Source organism: Hippocampus guttulatus, chromosome 13 (genome assembly GCF_054856545.1).
Source record: "Hippocampus guttulatus isolate MCC_2025c chromosome 13, RoL_Hgut_1.0, whole genome shotgun sequence".
Lineage (NCBI taxonomy): Eukaryota > Metazoa > Chordata > Actinopteri > Syngnathiformes > Syngnathidae > Hippocampus > Hippocampus guttulatus.
The window spans coordinates 9,938,295-9,960,637 of NC_141273.1; the positions used below are offsets into that span (position 1 = coordinate 9,938,295).

The 22,343-nt window shown below is 42.7% G+C and overlaps 2 protein-coding genes across 3 annotated transcripts; one reads left to right on the forward strand and one right to left on the reverse strand.

The window, feature by feature from the left end:
• Positions 1-700: 700 nt before the first annotated feature.
• On the forward strand, positions 701-14,470 carry c13h14orf180 (chromosome 13 C14orf180 homolog). Of its 2 annotated transcripts, XM_086127034.1 has the most exons (9): positions 701-1,079; positions 1,485-1,515; positions 3,810-3,896; positions 6,140-6,260; positions 7,857-7,887; positions 8,032-8,140; positions 9,088-9,251; positions 9,486-9,618; positions 11,797-14,470. In XM_086127034.1, exons 1-9 carry the CDS (start codon positions 927-929, stop codon positions 12,012-12,014), a joined length of 1,047 nt encoding a protein of 348 aa, XP_085983160.1. In that variant the 5' UTR covers positions 701-926; the 3' UTR covers positions 12,015-14,470. The 2 variants fall into 2 exon arrangements, with proteins under 2 accessions (XP_085983160.1, XP_085983161.1); XM_086127035.1 differs by lacking the exons at positions 701-1,079; positions 1,485-1,515 and adding an exon at positions 2,113-2,737.
• Positions 14,096-17,719, reverse strand: tmem179ab (transmembrane protein 179a, genome duplicate B). The gene is made up of 4 exons (XM_086127036.1): positions 17,398-17,719; positions 16,092-16,229; positions 15,463-15,541; positions 14,096-15,378 (listed from the first exon to the last, which is right to left on the reverse strand). Exons 1-4 carry the CDS (start codon positions 17,697-17,699, stop codon positions 15,205-15,207), a joined length of 693 nt encoding a protein of 230 aa, XP_085983162.1. The 5' UTR covers positions 17,700-17,719; the 3' UTR covers positions 14,096-15,204.
• Positions 17,720-22,343: the final 4,624 nt, after the last annotated feature.

Here is a 22,343-nt window from a genome sequence, read left to right on the forward strand (position 1 = left end):
TCTTCATCCACTTTGCATTCACCACCATTAAAATCCCTAGCTAGCTCACTGCACTAGAAACTCATGAACCCTGACTTTGCTCATTTGCTTTCTCTTATCCCAGTCATTTAACCCAGGCTGCATGCTAGTGTGAAGTGTACACCCGTCACTCTCTGCACTTTTCTCGCAGGCGTTGTTAGTTGGCAGAGTGCCGTGGGTTGCATGCAAATACTTTTAGAGTGCACGCCTGAAGGATAAATATTTGTTGTGTCTGTTTGAACAGTGATGAGCTCTTTCTCTTTCTTTCGCTCTCGCTGACGCAGATCTCAGTGGCCCTGTGCTTACATCTGTTGGCTTGCTGGATGGAAAATGTCCCTCTGGCATTTTCATGTAAAACACACACACTCACACACACAGCTTTCACTCTCCCTTAGCTTGTGGCAAGTCCTCTTCCCACCGTGAAAGCAGAATGGTGGAAGTAAAAAGTTCTTTTGTTTTAAACATGCCCATATAGGCTTGATTGTTAAAATATCAAGTAAAAGGACAACTTTTTTTAATCTTAACGTGGAAGGGCTGAGACAGATTTTATGTCAACATCACAACATTGTACTTTCTCCTTTGATGGGGGGGAGGAAAAAGCGTCTGAAAAATACACCGCTGTGATTGGTCCAGAGCTCCGCCACTCGACCAGCAAATACTCTCCACTTCCTCTGTCCTCCTTTCCTGGTGCAGCCTGGGAAGAGGGAAGGGGATGAATGTGATCAGTGTGAGTTGCCGGAGCTCCCTCAGCCTGCTCCTTCTTACTTGTCCTCGACGGGACATTCGGGGACGGATAGCGAGTTAGTGTGCGTCGTCAGTTGCTGATGCAAGGGCTGAAGTGCTGATTTGTCCTGGGCATCTTGGAGTGCTCTGATGGGAGGCAGTGCCGGCTCCGGCTGGGACTGGGGATGCTGAGTGTGGGGAGGGAGGGCCTGTTTGAGCTGGGACAGCAGCTCCAGCAGCAGGGGGAGTACCAGGCCGCCCTGCATTGCTTTCTAAGCTGCCTGCTTGGACTGACCCACGTGCAGAGTTTCACCTCTCTGCCCATCTGCCTTCACCAGGTGAACAAGCTTCACATTGTTGTTGTCCCATAAATTGCTTTTGTTTGCATATTCCCCACGTGCATCACCCAAATCTGACGCCTGGTAAATGTGTGCGTCTGCATTGAACGTGTGCTGATTTAAAGAGCACCCTTAGAGCTTAAAAGAAACTCGCTATTGTTAAAGAGATACCAATTCTTGCCATTGTATGGGATTCACAAGGCCTGCGAGGGATTTTTCTTTTGCTGATAAGTCCATGAAGGAATGTCCCAGATGTCAAAACATAGTCCACTCCAGACGAACGTGAACGGTAACGTGATGATGAGCAGACCGAGGATGCTTCGAGGCGATAACAAATCACTTGTTTGACAACTCATGACATCGTCCAATGTTTTTAACCCTCGATTGTTCTTCTGTGCTTTTCAGATTGCAGAACTGTTCATCACTGAAAAGAACTGTATCCTGTTCAATTTAGCTCTCTTACGTTTACTAGCCCTCGAGCGGACATAGATCATGTACAGAATTCAATACAAATGGAAGGGTTGTAAGGAGAGGGAGTCAATATCTGTTGACAGGTTCATAACGGTACCTTTGTCCTGCAATGATACGGTGTTTGTCTAAAGCTCACGCATTAGTGGTAAGAGGATTTGTAGGCTCTTATCTTGGCACAACAGAGCGGCAAAGTGAACTAATTAACTTGTCGGCTATCTGCACTTGACTAGCTTGCCCATTGCCACTTAACAGCCTCCATAAAGCTCAACGTTATACAGCATAGGGATAACAGAAGGTGTTTGGTGTCGGTTTATATTTTCCTCTCCCCTGTCACTGAGACACTGCGACTCTTAACTGGCCTGCTACATGAAACAGTGGCTACCCCTCACTAACCATTGTTTAAATGGCGTCGTTTGTTCAGTGTCGCTTCAGCTCAAGCAATCAGCAGGACCCCAGCAGCATGAAACATTATCCACTTATCTAGTTGGACAGGGTTACATCCTCTGCCCTACAGTACATTACTACATTACGGCATCAATATTAATGTCCATGTGTTAAATTGTTGAATATTTAGTGGCCTTGCGTAACCACAAAAAAAAAATGATAAAGAATCGTGGAACCTGAAAGAGTTGATGATAGTTTTCCTCGGCATTGTTTTTGATTGTTGTTTTTCCAGTGGCCCTCTGCAAAACAAGGTCAAAGTAATGATGAAGCACAGAAACGGTATTGACTGTCTCTTCTCACTTGCGCAAAAGCTGAATTTTCACATTAAAGATTTGAGCCACATTTGCTGGTATACACTCAACAGTGAAGGCACATTAACCGGTTAATGTAGGCCTACTGTTTGGTTATCAGTGCAGGGACCTTTGTCCCAGCCAGAAGCTGTTTTGGTTGATGAGTGTTTCCTGATACGGTTCCTGGAAAGCATGTGGCAATGAAGAAGGACATCAGATAAAACCAGTGTTCAGTATTTCCTATAATTATGGTGTGATGAGGCAGAGGGAGGGGCCAACACACAGTATAATTACATCTCTTCGAGTCTCTTGCAGTGATACCCAGTGAATTATCCACTTTCACTTAAGTGGTCCAAAAAAATTAGCAACTAATTATCTTTTTACATCTATCTTTGCCAGCAACCTATAGTGACAGACGGAACAATTAAATGGGCTTTCACCAGATGGCAGAAGGTAAAATTGACCTGTGTAGCCACCTGTTGCCATTCATATAACTGCATAGCTTTGTGTGAAACTAAACAGGCCTTCAGTATTCAGTATACAGTAATGAGTATCATGATTTCAGGAAATTTCTTAGTAAAGTGAGATAAGTGCATCATTTTCCTTTGGCAAGGTGCCATGAGCTCACGTAAACGATGTGCCTCGGCTCAATAAAGATTGGGAACGTTTGTTCTATAGAAACAAATGAAAAAAAATATATATGGTGCACAATGTTAAACGAAGGTGCCATTGTTAGTGTAAGTGCTCAGTGATAGCACAGCGCTTAAGTTGTGTGCAGTTCTTCTTGCTTCCATTGTTGTGATCCACTCAGGCTAAATATAGCGGGCACAGGAAGTGCTCCGACCTTCAATGATGGCCGCAACCCTCACCCTACCCCCAAACAGTCTACCACCACTTATCAAATGTATTCCCCCTCTGCTCAAAGTCCAAATACTTCTGGATGTAACTATTTATGAGGAATGGAAAGTCACATGGCCGGTGAACACCGAGCAATTATTTTTGCACGTGAGGGATGTGGTTGAAGTAGGTCATTTAGACAGTAGGGGCAGTGTTTATTTTTAAGCACGTGGTCTTTAAATTCACCTGACAATTATCACTGGTGTCATTTCACAGAGGGCCCAGTACAATGGAGTCTTTCTGACAACGTAAGAAGACCCTATTTTTGAAGGTGCTTTTAATAGAGGCTTTTGATGACAACAGTACTCAGAAATAACTGGCGTCTGGCCAAACAAGGCCAACATTCAAACGCGATGTAGTACTTTGTGAAATAATGACAGGACTCCGCATACTCGGTTTAAAAATGCATTTCAGGTGTTCCATTTGTCATGATACGGTAACATTGATTGAAATCCAGAACTCATCAACAACCTGTAGTGTTGTCAGCCGGTAGAGGTCATTCTCGTGATGAGCGCAGGGGGGGAACGACACAAGAAACAGAGCTGAGCTGAGCAACAGGGCTGTTTTTAACTTCAACAACTGACTCATCCCACTGGACAACTGAGTGATCCTTTACCCATATAAACAGATGGGAAGGCCCTCCAGTTCATTCAAGCTGAAAAAATGTTCTACGAGGTGGCGTTGATCGAGCTCACGGCTCTACACGGGAGCACAGGCAAGTTCAATATGACAATGTGTTTTTGAGCTCTCGGGATAGAGACGCATTTATTGTCACCAAAAATCGGTATACTTCACTATATCTGCTTTGAGATCGGAGAAAAGTATCTGAAGTCAAATGCAATCAACTCACAAAATCATTTAACTTGCAATGGATGTTTTTTTTGGGGGGGGGGTCTTTTTTTTGTTCGTCTGGTTTGCTGCTACAGAGTATGAACATTTATTTTATGATGAATAATATCCAACCTAACTGCCCTGTTAATAGTACAGGTATTCTTATGCAACAACATAACACGGTTCCCAAAAGTCATTTGAATCTTGTGGTCAAAATTCAGGTTGGAAAAATGTTTTGACACTTTCAAAGGGAATGAAGTATATTTGCTCGCTTAAATTTGAATTGGACTGGACGTCATATGCCTCGTGATAATGATGTAGCCTCCAACCATTGACGGTAATGTTCCAGTTTTTCTCAGTTCTTTTGAATTTTTGTCATCTACTTGTTCTGTCCCACGTCATTTTGTCACATGTGCACATTTTTTTTGCTCGCACGAGTATAAAGAAGCCTTTAGCCTGCATACCTCACATTATTTTGGCTGTTGCAGATAAGACTTGCCGTCAATCAAACTAAAATCACAACATAACACTCTTTATATACAGTACATCCATAAACATTAATATTTCACAATATAAAAATAGCTACTATGAGGAAATAAAAGAATAAGGATACTATCACTACAACTAGTAGGAATAATCATGTCCCGCCCGCGGTGATGAGACTTTTATTCCTCAGGTGAATCTTGACTTTTTCTAATAAAGGGAAATATGTGAAGCTTGAGATCACCCAATCATCAGCGGCTTTCCAGAAATAGCTCATTGCAAGTGAAGATAAGCACTTACTCCTCCCTGCCTCGAAGGAGAAATAATTGTCATGCGAATGAGAACTTGTGGCCAAAGACCGTAAGAAGATGACACTGTAATTCCTATCGTGTTGCATGTACAATTTTCCCTTATATAAGGCAATTGCCCGATGTTTGCATCTCTATTTTTTTTTTAAATCCATATTATCTTTGTGCTATGCAGTGCCGTCTTTTCCTTTCCGTACCACAATGAGATGGTTTGTCAACAAATTACGCTGCAACCAAATAAAAGTGAAATGTGAATCTTGCCCAGTCTCGAACAATCAATCTACCACAGATATTCAAACGTTCAATTTGGAGTACCGGTCCTGAAATTGTCAAGTGAAGCGGCAGAACAAGCCTCCAGAGTACACTTTGTACTATCCATACACAACGACACAAAGATGATGTTCCCCTGTTGGCACGCACATGGTCTGTGAACACAAATATTTACTTTTGAGCAATGCACTTCGGATTTTGAGAAAGAAACTGGCTTTTGCAAGGGAACCGTGATGTTTTGCATGTTGAGTACAAATTGTTTTGAGAGCTTACCGTGTTCCCAAATTTAAATTCTGATCTGAGAAATGCACCAAAGACACCCAGAACAACTGCAATAATAAAAAATTAAAAAAACGAAGGAAATCTATACCTGCCAGCTATAGCTTCATCTGAATTATTGTGAAAATTATTTTAACGTGAAAAAATTGACCTTCTTAAGGCAACCGAAGGCCCTCTTTGCCGTGACTCCGTGTTTGTTTACCTACTGGGAGTTGAGCTGCTATCAGCAGTGCGCTCGTCATTCATTATATCTTGCTCTCAGCTCTGCATGTCTGCCTCCTTCTGCATTTGCTGCAGAAACAAGCGCTGTGTATCGTACCCGAAGTGGAGGGGAAATCTGGGCGGTCATATGACCTCATGACTTTCAATCGAAGCTGTGTGTCGCTTTGCTTCAGAATACTTCAATATACCATTGATCACTAGCTCGCTTTTCTCAAATGGGCATTAACCGTATTAAACTCATGTACCCCCTACTTAATGTGTGAAGCGTGTCCACAGACTTTCTATTTGTTGTTTCACCTTGCACGGATGTGTGTCACAGCGTTCTAGTGGGTGTGGCGAGTGTGTTGTTTGATCCCCTTATCTGATCTCTTCGACCCATATCTCTGCACTCTTGTCTCCAGTTCTCAGTTGTTGCTTTTCTGTGTTCTCAGAAGTACCAGATACTCCGATACTATTTTTTTTCTTTATTTTAAAGCCTGCATATAACTACTCGAGAGGACTTTGATAGCCTGAGTGTTTTGTTGGCAGTCTGATTGTGATCCCATGCCCTGTATTTGTGAAACAGGGCTCCGGGAGGAGCCTTCACTGGGCTCCGCAGGATGCGCGACCCAAGAGGAACTCTCGGAGCAAGCATCCCAGGCAGAGAACCTCGAGCGCCTGGCCCAGCTTTGCATCATGAGCAAACAGTAGGTAAAACTTCCACTGAGGAATAAAGATGCCATTAAATGTTCAGATGGACATAGTTTGTTGATGGCTGTTGAACCACCAGAGGTTGTGATGCAGTTATGAGGTTGTCATGCAAATCATTTGTTTTTGAAATAACAACCACAACTGTTCCATTCACTGTAACTCATTCAAGGCCATTTTTTCAATTATTCTAAAAACAAATTTAAGAATCCAGGCATTCAATGCCAGGTGATTGATATATTTTTCAAAAATGTTCATGTGGTAAGGTAAAGAATGCTCTGAAAATAGCTGCCACTGAATGAATTCTTTAAAAATATATAGTTGTTTTTTAGCTTTATAAGGCACAGTTTACTTAAGCCATAACTGTAAAAAAAAACACCAACACAGCACTGTACGACGGTAGGAGGAATACCACACAAGACCTGGTGTCTCGGTCTGTTGTTTTTGAGGACTTGGTGACCGAGCTTGGGCTAAGGAGGTGAGAGGTCTGGTGCCGTAGAGGTTTGGCTGCGGTGTTTCTGTCGTAGAAATGGAACGGTTGTTCAACTTCTGCTGTGTACCTCAGGGAATGCCCTCGCGTGGCAATACAGTTGGACATGCAAAATTCCAATCATAAAATGAGTTATCTTAGAACGAATACCGCCTTAAAGCATCAATGCCGCCATCACTCTTTCAGCAATATCGTAGGGAAGTCTTTTTTGGTGTTCCTCGATCAGGTGTCCGCTACGGGCCGTTCAAAAGCCGGGAATTTGACACCCGGCCATTACTAATTGAAGGGAAGTGTGGCTTTGGAAAAGCGAGTCTGACATTCTGTCACGCTAAACAGAGCTTGCTCGACATGATTACGCAAGACGTCAGGGTGTGAGTGCGGCGCATTGACGGCGACGGGTCATATATGAGGAGACACGGCTGGTTGACCTGCATATTTTCTGCATCGTGTCCACCTGGATGAACACCAAAAGGATGGGTGACAAGCACAAGCCCGTAAAACAACCTGCAGGCAAGAATAGATCCATTTTGCACTTCCTCCCCAGGCAGCAACCTACCCGCATCTAATCCCAGCAGGTGCATTTTGAGGTTGGTCTCAGTGCTGCACCTCGGACTGTGAAACAGATATAACGTTCACGTGACAACTAACACGAGCCAATCCAGTTGACCCACATCGGTCTTGGTTTTCAATTTTCTCTTTGAAAACAGAAAACAAGCCGAGTCAAACCAGTGAGTTTGTTTCAGATCGATATTTCACATTTGGCAGCAGTTGAAATTGAACAGAGATTTCAAAAGTCATATTCAGACACTCGGAACATTTTATTCAACCGCAAAGATGAAATCAAATTGAAATGAGATCTACTGTGGTTTGCCATTTTGAATACAGTACGACATGAAGAATTACATTCTATAAATCTGAGACACGTGTCAGATATTGCGGGTGTGGTTTCAACGTGACCATCTTTTAGTCCACAAAGACTTTATCTCTTTATCTGTATCTGTGCCACCCACTTTATCTCTTGATATTGTGGGTGGCACATGTTTAATCCTTGGCAAGGCTACATGTGATTAATTACTTCTTTTTTTTTTTTAATACCCCATTATAGACCTCATCTTGCGCTAGAGTACAGTGGAAAGGTATGTGACTGCCCTTTTTTCATGCACCACTTATGATAACCTGAAAACCTAAACTGTCCACTGTAGTAACCGCTGTCCCTGAAAGGTTCAATTGTTATTTTGTCAATATTTGACACATTCAGTTCTGATTTGGACTCCCTTTAGGCTGCAAAAATCCACCAGAGGGCCTTTGGTAACGACCACCCAATAACTGCCAGAAGCCTGGAGCTCATGGCCACAGTATATGCCGAGATTGGCAAAACGGAATATTCAGGTAGGTCATACTTGTCTCGTTGAATGGGTTTGCCGACATTGTTGAGATTCTTTGGCAGCCGACTCAGCTACATGACAAAACAAGATAAAAGGTGCGCTCATACATATGGCGTCTAACCATAGGATATGAGGATCTCTTTTTTCAAAATAAAACAAAGGGCATTCGTTGTGTACATTGTTTGGGTTTACTGTACTCTGGGTACACCATGCATTAGGTTAGGTTCATTGAATTTTCTTCACCGAGCTGCAAGAACTACATGAACAGTCGAGATTTAGCCTTGATAGGTTGATTATTTTTAGTTATCATACATTCGCTTATCATCAATGTTATTATTAATGTTATATTGATATTGAGTGATTGATTGATTAATTATGCTCGCAAAGAAGAAAGCTTATGCCTGACATGATAAATTGATTATGCAATGAAGAACGCTTCTGCTTTTAATAATCAAGCCTGCAGACATTTTACCCTATACCAGAAAAATACGGGAAAATAATCATGACTGCCCTTTTATTCTTTTGGGTCCACATTTCCATTCGTTCAAGTCAACCTCTACAAGAGCAGGTGGCGTTATCAATTGATCACATTAATCCTCACATACAGCATGCAAATCATTCAACATTCATTGTTGACAATGCTTACAAAACATACCCGGTGTTCAGCTGAGGCAAGCTTTAAGTTGGGGCAACCAAACTGAAGATTATTGTGACCTCATTTGACAATAGAACACATTATTCTGCAGTCGCTAAAATAATTATTGGTATCAGCGAACGGTTTGTTTGTTTTTTAATTGAAGATTGTATCACTGTAGCTGGTGTGAACACAGTCAACATGCTCAGAAAAAAAAAAGTTTGGATGTTTAATGTTGTTTGACTTGCCTTTGAAGCAGCCTGCAGTGTGATGCAATATTGGGAAGTAGTCATGTGTGACTATGGTTGTGTTGCAAGACTCCCTGGGTCAGCGTGTGTCTGCGCTCTCCAAACGCTTCGCTGCTGCCGAGTCAATCAGGGAAACCGTCAACGGTTTTCCTCAGTTACATCCGGAGAAATACTCGGAGGTTCACCACAGAAAGGACTTTTGCCACCAGCAGGAAGACAAAACGGAAAACAAGGTAGAGTCAGATCCACCTGCGCACGCACGCACAACACACACACACACACACACAATGTCATGAGTACAAGGACACACACACTTGTTTGTCCTGAAGGGAGACAGTTCCTTTCCACTCTCTGTCACCGTATTACATGCATATTGAACTGCCTCATGGAAAGCGTGTCAAAGTAACAATTTAGCCTGCATGTTTTTTTTTCATTTAATTTCTTTAACATTCCGATTGCACTTTCAGTTCGTCAATGGAAGAATTCCCACATCCATCCTCAAGAAGCCAAGCCCCACTCACGGGTCAGTCACAGAAGCCCCCCAAAGCCAGAAAGGCAAGCGGAGGGTTCGATTCCGGGAGCCCGAGACTACGGTTCATGGTGAGGGAACAAGACAACAATGTGACTGAAAGAAACTATGCTGCCATCTGGCGTATCTGTTTTACTCACATCAAAACGTTTTGCAGCCTGTCCAATAACGTCAACACATACCTTATATCCTACATTTCTAAATTCAATGAAATCCTCAGAGGTCGCATAAACATCTTGATTTCAATGGCGGTCAAGCATGATAATCATACAAGACGTGGGTTTTCTCCGGGTACTCAGGTTTCCTCCCACATTCTTAAAACATGCATGGCAGGTTAACGGAACACTCTAAATTTTCCCTTGGTGTGCGCGGATGGTTGTTCGTCTTATGTGCCCTGCGATTGTCTGGTAACCAGTTCAGGGTGTACCCCGCCTACTGCCCCAAGACAGCTGGGATAGGCTCCAGCATGCCCCACGACTCTTGTGAGGATAAGCGGATTAGAAAATGGATGGATGGATGGAGGGAAGATTTATTGATGGTCAAAATGGGATCATGGAACAGATGTATTCCGGATCATGTTTTCTAAATCCGAAAAAAGGTGCACCAAAATGGATTGCAGCAGCTCCGCTGTATTTGATTACAGATACATACCATTTGCCATTTCGCCATATACAAACTTCCCCCGTTCATCCATTTACAATAGAAGGTGCACGGGTTGCACCAAATAATAGGACTTTGTACTGTCTTACTGCTATGACAAAATGAATAAATGAATTCAATACAGATAGATATCTGATAGACACTAGCAAAAGACTTTCTCCTCAGTTAATTATCCATGTAAAAAAGTCTCCTCTGGCGGGAGAGCAAAATCTCCAGAGATTAAACAGCCAGCTGTAACTGCAGAGCATCCCAAATTTTTCCTCCTTCCACCTGACACGCTGCTTTTCTGTCGGCTTCACAGACATTCCTTCCTGTGATGACACAGGTGGTAAGTCTCACTTGATGCATGAGCAAGTGTCAGCAGTATTGCATTTTTATTTATTTATTTGCTTTTTAAAATTTGGATGAACTAAGCAAACATCACAGGTGGGCTGGGTATCGAATCATTCACTTATTCCTGCCGTCACTAGGTAAGAAATTGCTATTGCATAATTGCAATGTACCAGATCAGCTGGCTTGCCTTCTGTGCAAAGCATTGACCAAAGAAATTAAAGAGCATTATAGTTTGTATATTCTTTTATAAGTTTATTACAATATTAACCCTTTCATGCACCCTGTTACCTGATAACATGATACGCTGTCCACTGTCATAACCGCTGACCCTGAGAAGGTTAATCCAAACAATGTATTTTATGTCTATCTGTGGGGGGACGTATTGCTCTACATATATGATTCTTATAATCCATATATTTGGGGCAACCCTGATAAATGTTTCTCGTGCTGAAAATCAAACAATATCCCACAAACTGAAAATATATATTTTTTCCATACCAGCACAATGCATCATGGGCTATGTTTGATTTTCTAGTGAACCATCGTTGTTCATTACTTTTCAAGAACACTGGGGGATACATTCAGGCTAATACATCAGGGATAAGGAATCACGACACACAAAACATACAACAAAATGATCAGCTCCTTATTTCAGGCATGTAGTGGAGCGGGAGTGACTTGTCTTATTCCCCTTCTAACACGATCACAGTGAGTGTGTGACAATGCTGCAGTGTGAATGACACTTCCATCCATCCATTTTCCGAACCGCTTAATCCTCACTAGGGTCGCGGGGGGTGCTGGAGCCTATCCCAGCTGTCTTCGGGCAGTAGGCGGGGGACACCCTGAATCGGTTGCCAGCCAATCGCAGGGCACACAGAGACGAACAACCATCCACGCTCACATTCACACCTAGGGACAATTTAGAGTGTTCAATCAGCCTGCCACGCATGTTTTTGGAATGTGGGAGGAAACCGGAGTACCCGGAGAAAACCCACGCAGGCCCGGGGAGAACATGCAAACTCCACACAGAGAGGCCGGAGCTGGAATTGAACCCGGTACCTCTGCACTGTGAAGTCGACGTGCTAACCACTGGACTACCGGGCCGCCCTGAATGACACTTAACATTCAAATTAGTTTTGAGCCAACAAGGACGAGTGTTTATTTTTGTCCAAATCGTCTTCTTTATTGAATCTTGTGTGTGTGTCTCTTTGTGTGTGTGTGTGTGTGTCTCTGTGTCTCTGTGTGTGCACGTGTAGCCTTTGTAGCCTATGAAACGACGCCTTCCCGCCCTCACCTGTTCCTGTTCACTTGCCTGTTCCTGATGATGTCCTTCCTGGGCGTGGCCATGTACTGCACAGGCCGGCGACATCCACAACGAGTGTGCGAGCAGCTGGAGGCCACTCTGGCTGTTTACCTGCTTCACATGAAGCAGCTTGTTTGGGGTTGTTGGATGTGGTTGACCATGCAGTTATGAAACCAGTCACAGGACGGGACATCCTTTGTGGTGAGACATCCAGCTCCCACGTGTGCAAAGCTGTTGGATTTATTTGATATCCAGCTTAAAGTCCATGAATGAGTACGCTGAATATTCAAAGACAACGCATCTGCACCATGCGCTTGTTTGACAATTTGGCAGACCAGTCTTTGCCATGTTGGGTGGGACAGTGCAGCAGAAGGAATGCCTCGGAGATGCGCCTGGTGGAGATACAATTTCTTTTAAATCTTACGGCTGCTCACACCATGTCTAAGTAAACCGCAAGGGAGATGTGGTCCAACACAACACATTTAAACCATTAGTCACTCAACAGTGAGCAAACCCGCTGAATATTTGTTTTACATTTTTTAAATCGTCCCATTGGATGGCACACCTATGGGAGGGTGGGGGGGGGGGGGCTGAGCGATCAGGGACATTTGGGCGGTCTCCAAGTGGCTCATGCCAAGAATCCAATATGCAACAAATGCACTTCATTTGAAGGCAATTAAAGGAGCTGCTTTGTTTGGCCATGATTGAAGTCAGCTGTGACCACTCCCAGAGTGGCGCAGTACATCCTCTCGTAGTTCCGCCGGCCTTTATTCATCTGAGAAATTACCAACATCGGGTCTAACCTACCTCCAAGTTACGCCACACGCCGCACAGGATTTCCACCAGTCGCTAAGATTGAGCCATTGGGCCTCACTAGTAAGACAATTCACCAATACTAGTAATGTTTTTTTTCCACTGCTAGTGCTCGTTTTTACTAAATTACTGTGCTGTACTAGCAACGCCAAACAGGAATCGTGTATTATGTAATAGTAGTCTCCCATAGCACCCACCCGTAGCACCAACATAACCCATCGTATTGTCTCACTAGAAGTATGTAGTTATACTAGGATGTCAAAGTTGTTCTACCACTGTGCAAAAATGTCACACATTAGTGGAAACAAATTACTATAAGATACGGACATTCTATGAGTGTGTTTATTTGTCTTATTCAGGGGTGTCCAAAATCGGTCCTCAAGGGCCGCTGTCCTGCCTGTTTTCCAGCTTTCCCAGGAGCAACACACCTGATTCAAATCATCAGGATCGTTCTAATGCTGCTTCAGAGCTGGCTGATGAGCTGATCACCTGAATCAGGTGTGTTGCAGCCCGGAGAGATGGAAAACAGGCAGGACAGTGGCCCTCCAGGACTGGAGCTGGACATGCCTGGTCTTATTAGTGAAGTCAAAGCGCTTACTAGTACATGGACCTTAAGCTGGATAACAAGGATATCGAATAAATGCTCACATGTCTTTTCATACCCGCACTGATGCTCGTGTGTATGTGACGTATGCATGAACACCTCAATGGTGTCGCTCCGGCTCGTTGCTCCTATTCTTCAATTTTGCACATTTACGCTCACATATTCCTTGCCACACTTGATTCCGCAGCTGCCCTCTATTGTACGGATTGTATAATTGTATGATGCAAGTATTTATTTTTGTACAGTACATGATTTGTGTATAGATGACATGAAACTGAATGTGTCAGTAACAAATATCATGAAATTCTGCTTTATACTTGTCCTTTGATAAAGGTAAATAATATTCAATTTACTGGACACAAAGTGACAACACTCTCGCACAATCCAGTGCAAGTGCTACATCAGTGATGTCGTCTTTATAAAGACAATAACGCTCAATTTTGACACTGTTTTTGAGTTGTGTTTTGTAATATTGTAGCCACGACAATTGCATTTTTAGATGCAGTACTTGTATGGGACCGCATTAGCTCGTGTAGGTGCCTTTCATGTGGCCTATAAGTGTATTTGGCAGCTGTTATTCGGGTGAAATGAGGAAGAGAAGGACATTGCTTTCCGTCTCATCGCAAGACCGGTTGACAATCCATCTGGAAAGCACATCTGATCAGACTTTGTATAAAGTTTCTCATTGTGGACGTTGGGCTATAGGTTATATTTCATTCCAAAAGCAATAATCCGTTTTCATTTGTGGTGTCCGATCAATGTCAGGGTGAGTTACAGTTGGAGCATGTTCAACTTGTTTGGTGATTTTGAGGCAATACACAAACGACAAATAGAATCAGTTATGTGAGTCTCCTTTATCAAAGCATTACTCACACCGCTATACACATTTAATTTATAGGAGCACAACACACGGTGTACTTTTCGTTATGAGCAATAACAGATGTCTCCGTATTTACCAATGATGAGTAATTCTTCATGGACTTTATGGAGAGTGGATTATGTCAAGGCAATATTGAATATATAGTAACTATATGGAAGCAAATAAGGGTTATTCTTGAAAAAAAGATCCCAAAATAAGACATTTGTGCGCACATTAGCTTGGTAGCATTTCGCATTTGGTCACTTTGTATGAAGTGCCTTCACGAAGGGTTTTCTTGGTTCCTTCTCTTCTATGATTTCAGTTGTTTGGAATAAAACTCATCCAATGGTGGTCGTCTTTCTTGTAAGATACATGCAGTCATTTTTCCGCTTCTTTTATGGCACACAGTATGACTGTTTAATGCTGACAGTAAATAGTAGGGAGTAGCCGGAGATACGGTTTGACACAAGTTGCGAAAAGGATTTGGGGACAGACTGCAGAAGTACAGTTATTACTGTATTATTATTTTTTTAATAACTATCATTCAGTGCGGGAACATCACAAAAGCATGCTGTTTTATTACTTTTGCCACAGCATGCAGGATGAAGTGTGGATTTCGAATAACACAAGAGTCTCATTGATTGGCATATAAAACGAGATATACGGTATGATCCATTTAAATCTAAAAGCAATTGTAATATTATTTTGCCATGCATTTGGTCTCATGCACAAGGTTTTACAAAGACATGATCCGACCACGTGTCCAAGCCTTTAACACCTTTTCTGAGTCTCAAACGGAGAGTGCATTTGCAACGACTGGCGTTGGTACGAGCTCGACGATCAGATTAAAAGAGAAACGAGTGGGTGAATGGACTCATCAAGAAGGATTAACAACAACCTGTGGATTTTCTTTGGGGGAAATCAATCAACTAGAGGACAAAGATAAACCCTTCTATTCACTCTCTGCACAACGGGAGCAAAAGTCAACTGATATTGATTGTCAACAGAGGCAAACATTGGCGAGTCTCATGGCAGGAAACTGTAAGTGTGTGTTTGTGTGCGTGTGTGTGTGCATCTTCTGCTTTCTAGATGAGGCCGGTTTTGAGGTCCGAGTTGCGGCGAGAGGAGCGTCCGAGCAGCAGATCCTTCTCGTGGATAAGGCTGTCCAGCAGGTCTTCTTGTCTGTAGTTGTGGTAAACCTTGAGAAAGGCCAGCACGGCGATGGCAAGCCAAGTGAGCCACGCGGCCCACAGGCCAAACTGCAAGAGGGGCAGAAATGTGTTTTCATGACGAGTGACAGAGGTTTTTTGTTGGCTCTTTGGGATGATGACAGGGGAACTGACCTGAGCTATTGCAAACTGGTCATAGAAAGCAGAGTTGTCCAGGCCGAGTTCTAGGTCAGTGTCCTGCATATCTTCACAGCTACGTAAAATAGGACACGTTACTGTCACAAAATAACATAGAACTAGAACACTCAGTAGCGCACGTATCAACCTAGATGTCAGGATGACTAACGTGTCGTGTCTAGTGGTGACTTTTGGGACCTGGAAAATAAGCCTGAACAATTAATCAAATTCAAATGCACACCGCAATGACAGAATGCAATTTTGAAAACAAAAAAAAAACTCTGCTTCTTTTCAGTAAGTCAGAAGGATTTATTTATTTCGGTATTTATTTATTTATTTATTAACGACGTGATAATTTCAGCATTCGTTAACATTAGCACGTGTGTTTATTTTTCATCATTTGAAGTCATATCCTCAAACATTACATTTACACCGCAATGATAAATCTGGTTGACCAACGAGTGACCAGCGTTGGTTTACATTATCAGCCAAGCGCGCTCGGAACTCTGGCTGACCTACGTGAAATCCAACTTGGATCAAAACATAGCCTTTCGTCTTTCGTTTTGTGTTTGTTTATTTTGTGGTTTGTGATTTTTAAAAAAAGATGTGGTGGGTCATTCACCGACCTGCTGGGCATGGTGCCACCCTCGGTGATAGAGTCGCACCACAAATTGAATCCCACGCTGACCATGGTGCTCGACAGGAAGACGGTGAACACCACCAAGGAGCTTATTAGCAGGTTGAGGAAGGCATTGAAGATGGAGCTGCAGAAAAAAATGGTGGGCAATTATTATCCATTCGCCCATTTATTTATTTATTTTACAGCGCTTGTCCTCATTAGGGTCTTGGGTGGACTGGAGCCTGTTGCACAGTACAGAGAGAACTAACCATTCACACTCGCATACATATCGATAGAAAATTTTGAGTCTTCCACTATCCTGACATGCATGTTATTAAGCCAGAGTATGAGGAGTATTCACCATTTCACATAATCGCAAACTTTTATGGAACTTTGGTGCCACCAGGCATCTAGGTGTGAGTTATTTGAGGAGCTTCACTAAAGTACTTAGTTGTACTTTGTGCCAAGGAACCATTTTGACGTGAGTTCAGGTGTTGAAAATAATTTAAAATAATTGTTTTGTGCCATCTTATGGCATCTTGCTCCGTTATAAACCTTTAGGGGATGTCACTTGCGAATTTTTCACAATTTGCAGCGGGCCTTGGTCCTTGTAACAATAAGTCCCAGCCAAGTTAAGGCATAAGCAAACTTGGTGGCTGTTTGGGTTTCCTAGCCATTAGAGACCAAAAAACTGATTATGTGTCATGTATTTGTTGAGATTACATTTGTTTTTGTTCCCTCGTGTGCCCTTTTTGTTTCCACCTGTTCTCGTCATCGGAGTCGTTTGTGTTGAACCAATCAGCTCGCGGAACCCTTTGTGTCTTGTCCAGGTGTTTCTCGTTGTCTCGTCACTTTGCTTGTATTTAGTTCCCTGGGTTCTGTCAGTCTTGGTCAGATCATTGTGTGTGTCATGTTTTGCTTCTGTCATAGGTTTCTGTTGTTTGTTACTTTGGTTCCTTGTGGTTTTCAGGATGTTGTTTGTTGTATACTTCGGTTAGGTTTTTTTCCAGTGTACTCCCTGTTTTTGTTCAATACATTGTGTCCACCCTCCTCCTGCTTTTTGGGGTCCTCCAGCTACCATCATGCAATCCATGAAATTATCATTATTATTATTATTTGCAACACATGAAATCAAGTTATGCTTAGAGCCCTATAAAGGCGTGGGCTGGCAGTATGTGTTCCCTCCATTTTTCTAGCATGACAGATAGACAGATTCTTTTGTGTTTCTGTTTGTGATGCTCAAAGTAGCATGCAATCGGGACGTTGGATGTGGACGATGTTGAAATGAGAACATGGGCACGGCCAGTACTCACTCGTCATGTCCTTTGCACAAAAAGAACAGCAGCCTCCAGGCCTGCACTGCGGACAATATGAGGGAGGCTATCCCGACAAAAGCGATGAAGCTGCAGGAGGACTGTGCTCCCCACTCCTCCACGATGAAGCGCTGCTTCGATACCGTGATGTTCTCATTCTGCCACATCCCACGAGTGAACAGCAAACATTTGCCACCGAAGTCCTCCGTATTTTCGGACAGAGGCACCACGGCGATGAACCCAAACAGGAAGGCTAAAAAATAAAGAATGCACTGAGCGAAAATTAAATTATCGAGAGCCATTTTATCCGTCTCCCTCCTCAGTGCAGGGTCCTGCAGAGGTTGCGCATGCGCAGTGGGGGCAGGTGTCGCATCCGAAGCACCGACGTGATTCGAAGACTCACTGCTCAGAAAACTAACGAGCACGGGAGGCCCTCAAGCCACATCGTTTCTAATACGTCTTGACACTTCCTTTTTACATCTGTTCTGCAAAATACTACTGTCATTGGCATGCCTGACATTAATAGAAGTGTTTTTTGGGGGGGAGCGGCGCCGGGGTTATCAACATATACGCATGTAAGCTTTATGACTACACCACATTCGTCCCGCGTTGGATTCTGAGAGGTTGGTTGTTTGTTTAGCGAAATTAAAGCCACACGTTTTTATATGTATTTATCTCTATAAAAAAATAACGAGACAACCAAATTCCAGGTCCAGTGTCAAAAGCATTCCTGTGTATGTATGTATTTAGTTATTAAAATGCAAAACCATTCACTTAATGTTTGCTCAATGTAATATGTTTGTGTTTTTACTAATCGACTACATTGATGTTGACTGGACTTACATTATATAAGTCCGTCATTTCTTTTTTAATTTAAAGACATTACTTCATTCATATATCCAATTTTACTGCAACAAGCACCATTTATATGGCGTTGCTTCTCACTATTTTCAAGTGGCTCCTTTTACAACGCCGAGAGAATTTCATTGGAAAAAAAACTTGTGCCGAAGGTGTTCAAAATGAATGAATTTAATGCAGGCTCCATAAAATATTTTCATAATCATGATTTTAAATGGTCATGTTAGATTAATTTAATATATTTAAAAATGTAAGCCATTAATTTGGGGTATTGATTCAGGGGTTGCTGCTGTGACCACTGAATTTTCCAATTCATAATTAAACATCTGTGTATTTATTAGTTTTAAACTACATCCCATAATGTATAGAATTAGATTTCAGCCTATAGGATCAGAGACCAGATCAAATGTACAATTGTGTTCTACCTTTTATCGAACAAAACATTTGGCCAACACAATTGAGTGTTGTTTGTTTAAAAAAAAAAAAAAAAGTGGCAGTGTTGAAGTCAGAGCCAGGGGTGCTCATTTGATTTGCTTCACTGGGTCCATCTGGACCACCAAATCCAACTGGCACCGCTTACAGTGCCCTCTAGTGTATCATTTCCATTAATTGTCCTCTTTGTGCTTGATGTGTGGTACGTGGTTTCCTTGTCAACAGTACAGTACTGTTAACGGGGAAAAAAACTGTTCGACCATATAGCTTGTGTTATATGGAGGCCTGTTAACAAAATGGCATCGTTACGAATACAGTTTACAAAACAATCAAATATTCAAATCATGTAGCAAGAGAACTTGCTGAGGACCAAGCAACGACGATTCAGCTTCAGCAACTCATTTGGAATCAGAGAAAATGAATAGCCCAATGTGCTGTGAGATATTTAGTTTCTGCAGTGGAGCTGACAAGTATTTATGTTAGAGCCGTGCACACATCAGATGGCTATTTGTATCCATCATGCAAAGCGCACAATTTTGCATCCACTCTGCATGTGATTTATGTTTCATTTGCACCACACCCCTCTGCACATTTATAACATGTTATCATATTAACTTGGTTATTGTGTGTTAGCTGAGCATGCATGAAGATGTTGACAGCAAAGATTTTGTCATTTCTTGCCTGAGCTTCTTTATATATTTTATGTGTTTCTGTAAGCACTTTTTTTACTGTTGGTCACATTGAATCCAGACTGTGAGAAGATTTTTTAGAAGACACACGCACAAAAAAAAAAAAAAATAGATCTGGCTGAATGTGATGTTGTGTTGACACACAGATTGTCTGCTGTCAAAGTTTGATACAGGATCAAATGTAGAGGATGAGCAGACAACCCCACGGGGCTTTCCAAATAAAGGCGAAAGGGCGATTCCATGCACACCCACACGCAGAAGTCCTCAAAGCCTCACTTCTAAATAAAACAGTATGTGTGGGCTCATGAACCGAGCACCCAGGGGACACCAACTGCAAAAGTGTGTCAGGCTGAAATATGTTATTCCCGAACCTCCGGCCCCCTTAAACAGACTACAGAGGTAGAGGGGAGTGTGAGGGTGAGGAAGATGAGGAGGAAGATGCTAAGCCAAACGTAGTCCCTGGATTCAGACGAGAGAGAGCGATGGGCAGCAGAAAGCAAATAGGGGGTCATCCATTTTTCATGAGATGCGAAGGCGGCAAAGCAAATACACTTTATCGAGCGCGCTGAACAATCTAAAGTGTGCTTTCAAGGACACCATGAAATGAGATGCATTTACGCTCCAAATTGTCTACTGCACGTCCTTGCAGTGTCGGCCGCAACGTTACAACAACACACGGCGGCTGCACAATTTATTTGGTCAGATTTTAATCAGCGAAAGGTTTAATAATTCACACATGATTAATAATTGCTGAGAAATACATTGTAGAAGAATCATCTTTCAGGTAAAATAGAGAGAGTGGGAGGGCGTGGCAGGACAACAAAATAGCAGGGGCCCTCACAAGAAAGCAATTTATTGATGACAAGTAGATGCACAACATGGGCAGGTTTGCGACACTTTGCTATAGTCGCTTAAGATCACAAATATTTGGAAGTGAATAGCGATTTGATACACTACCACAATGGATTTGAAATATCCATTTTTCCATTTCCCATCCAGCAAATGATGGCAGATTTCTTTTTAGGCTTGCTAAATGATCGCTATCTTATACCTGAGGGGAAAACTCATTGTTTGTAGCTTGGGTTTGAAGTGTGTTTTGTGTGACACCAGTCCAGGACCTTCATCACACGATAGCGATTGTATATTTACACTTGTTTTACTTTTAATGTACTGTCTAATTCTCCATTCTTCTGAGCATGCACACAAACACCTTGAGCATTCCTCGGACCACTGTGAGCAATACCAGACATGCACACGGTGGCCAAACCAACATCACACCTGTCCAAAACCTGCAATCATAGCAACTTTTATAAGGTCTAATTACCATCCATCCATCCATCCATTTTCCGAACCGCTTGATCCTCACTAGGGTCGCGGGGGGTGCTGGAGCCTATCCCAGCCATCTCCGGGCAGTAGGCGGGGGACACCCTGAATCAGTTGCCAGCCAATCGCAGGGCACACAGAGACGAACAACCATCCACGCCCACACTCACACCTAGGGACAATTTAGAGCGTCCAATCAGCCTGACATGCATGTGTTTGGAATGTGGGAGGAAACCGGAGCACCCGGAGAAAACCCACGCAGGCCCGGGGAGAACATGCAAACTCCACACAGGGAGGCCGGAGCTGGAATCGAACCCGGTACCTCTGCACTGTGAAGCCGACGTGCTAACCACTGGACTACCGGGCCGCCAGGTCTAATTACCTTTATATCAAAATAGAACATATCATCAAATGGAGACTTAGGACCTGAATAAAATTGGCCCAAAAATGTGACTTTTATTTTCAACAGACAGGTGATTTTAAGTATAATTAATTAAACCAGTCTGTATAACTATGTTCACACATTGGAAAACATGTCATTTAATAAAACACAAAAAAACTCTTGTCACCTGACCTTTGAAACTCGCAAAAGAGCCTCATTCAAGGGGCTCATAAACTTTCGGGAGGGTGGACTTCCCGAATGGAGCGCTTGCAGCCTCTCGTCTGTGGTGAGTGTGAGTGAATGCGTGTCAACGTACACATCAAACTATCCGACAAGTGAGTGTTCACCCTCGGTCGCACTGCTGAAACCATAATGGAAGGGGGAATAGTCTGGTGTCCCGTTTGTAGATTAAAGTAATGTGGAAATGAAGGAATGAGTGTAGAAATGTAGTGTGTGCGTGCTGCGCGCCAGCCGTCACCGCGTGCGCTCAAATTAAGTGCGCAATTGCTCACCCGCGCACCTTAGAGGGAACATTGCTGCCGAGCATTAAGAAAGTTAGTCTGTGATCAACGATATGGATACTGTATTTCTTTTGTCCAAATACTCTATTATAAGCTCATCTTCCATCCATCCCGTTTTTGTTGTTGTTGTTTTTTTTTTTTATCGTGCTGGTCCTCAACAGGGTTTCAGGTGAGCTGGACCAGCTGACTTGGAGTGAGAGACAGAGTACATTCTGGACTGGTTACCTGTCAATCTCTGTGCAAACAAACAAGCATTTAAACTCACATTCACAATTTCACACAATGGACAAATCACAGGTTTCATTTAACCTCTCGACTGTAAGGCGGATGTGTCAAACACTTTCCAATGTTCTGTCCTCTGAGCTCATTATAACCAATTAGATTACTTTGGAGGATTCGTATTCATATTCAAATGCACAAAATGCCCTGTGTCCCATACTGTGCTTTCTTTTGAATATACAGGTATATATACAGGTATATATTTTGTGCCAGTTCTAATGGCGTCCTGTAAAGCAATCCTGCCATCTTTGTGTGCCTGAAAACAAGCCAAAACAAAACAGAGAGAATTAGAGGCTCATATCCTGCACACTGATGTGAGAGGTCTGATGAAATATCCTGTAGACATTCATCTTCCCCCTCTGAGAGCACTAGGCCAGCCACTGATTAAATGCTCTTAATAGAGGCCATTCATCTCCTCCTGTTGAATCCACAGTGCTGTTTAAACACATACAATTAGCCAAT

Excerpts from the sequence above, each read along its gene's own strand:
- c13h14orf180 (XM_086127034.1), top strand. The coding sequence starts at position 927 with ATGCTGAGTGTGGGGAGGGAGGGCCTGTTTGAGCTGGGACAGCAGCTC. Across the intron at positions 1,516-3,809 it reads GTTCATCACTGAAAAGAACT|ATGGGAAGGCCCTCCAGTTC; the intron begins GTATCCTGTTCA and ends CCATATAAACAG. Across the intron at positions 8,141-9,087 it reads TGGCAAAACGGAATATTCAG|ACTCCCTGGGTCAGCGTGTG; the intron begins GTAGGTCATACT and ends TTGTGTTGCAAG.
- tmem179ab (XM_086127036.1), bottom strand. The coding sequence starts at position 17,699 with ATGGCTCTCGATAATTTAATTTTCGCTCAGTGCATTCTTTATTTTTTA. Across the intron at positions 16,230-17,397 it reads TTGTGCAAAGGACATGACGA|CTCCATCTTCAATGCCTTCC; the intron begins GTGAGTACTGGC and ends TTTTTTCTGCAG. Across the intron at positions 15,379-15,462 it reads ACCAGTTTGCAATAGCTCAG|TTTGGCCTGTGGGCCGCGTG; the intron begins GTCAGTTCCCCT and ends CCCCTCTTGCAG.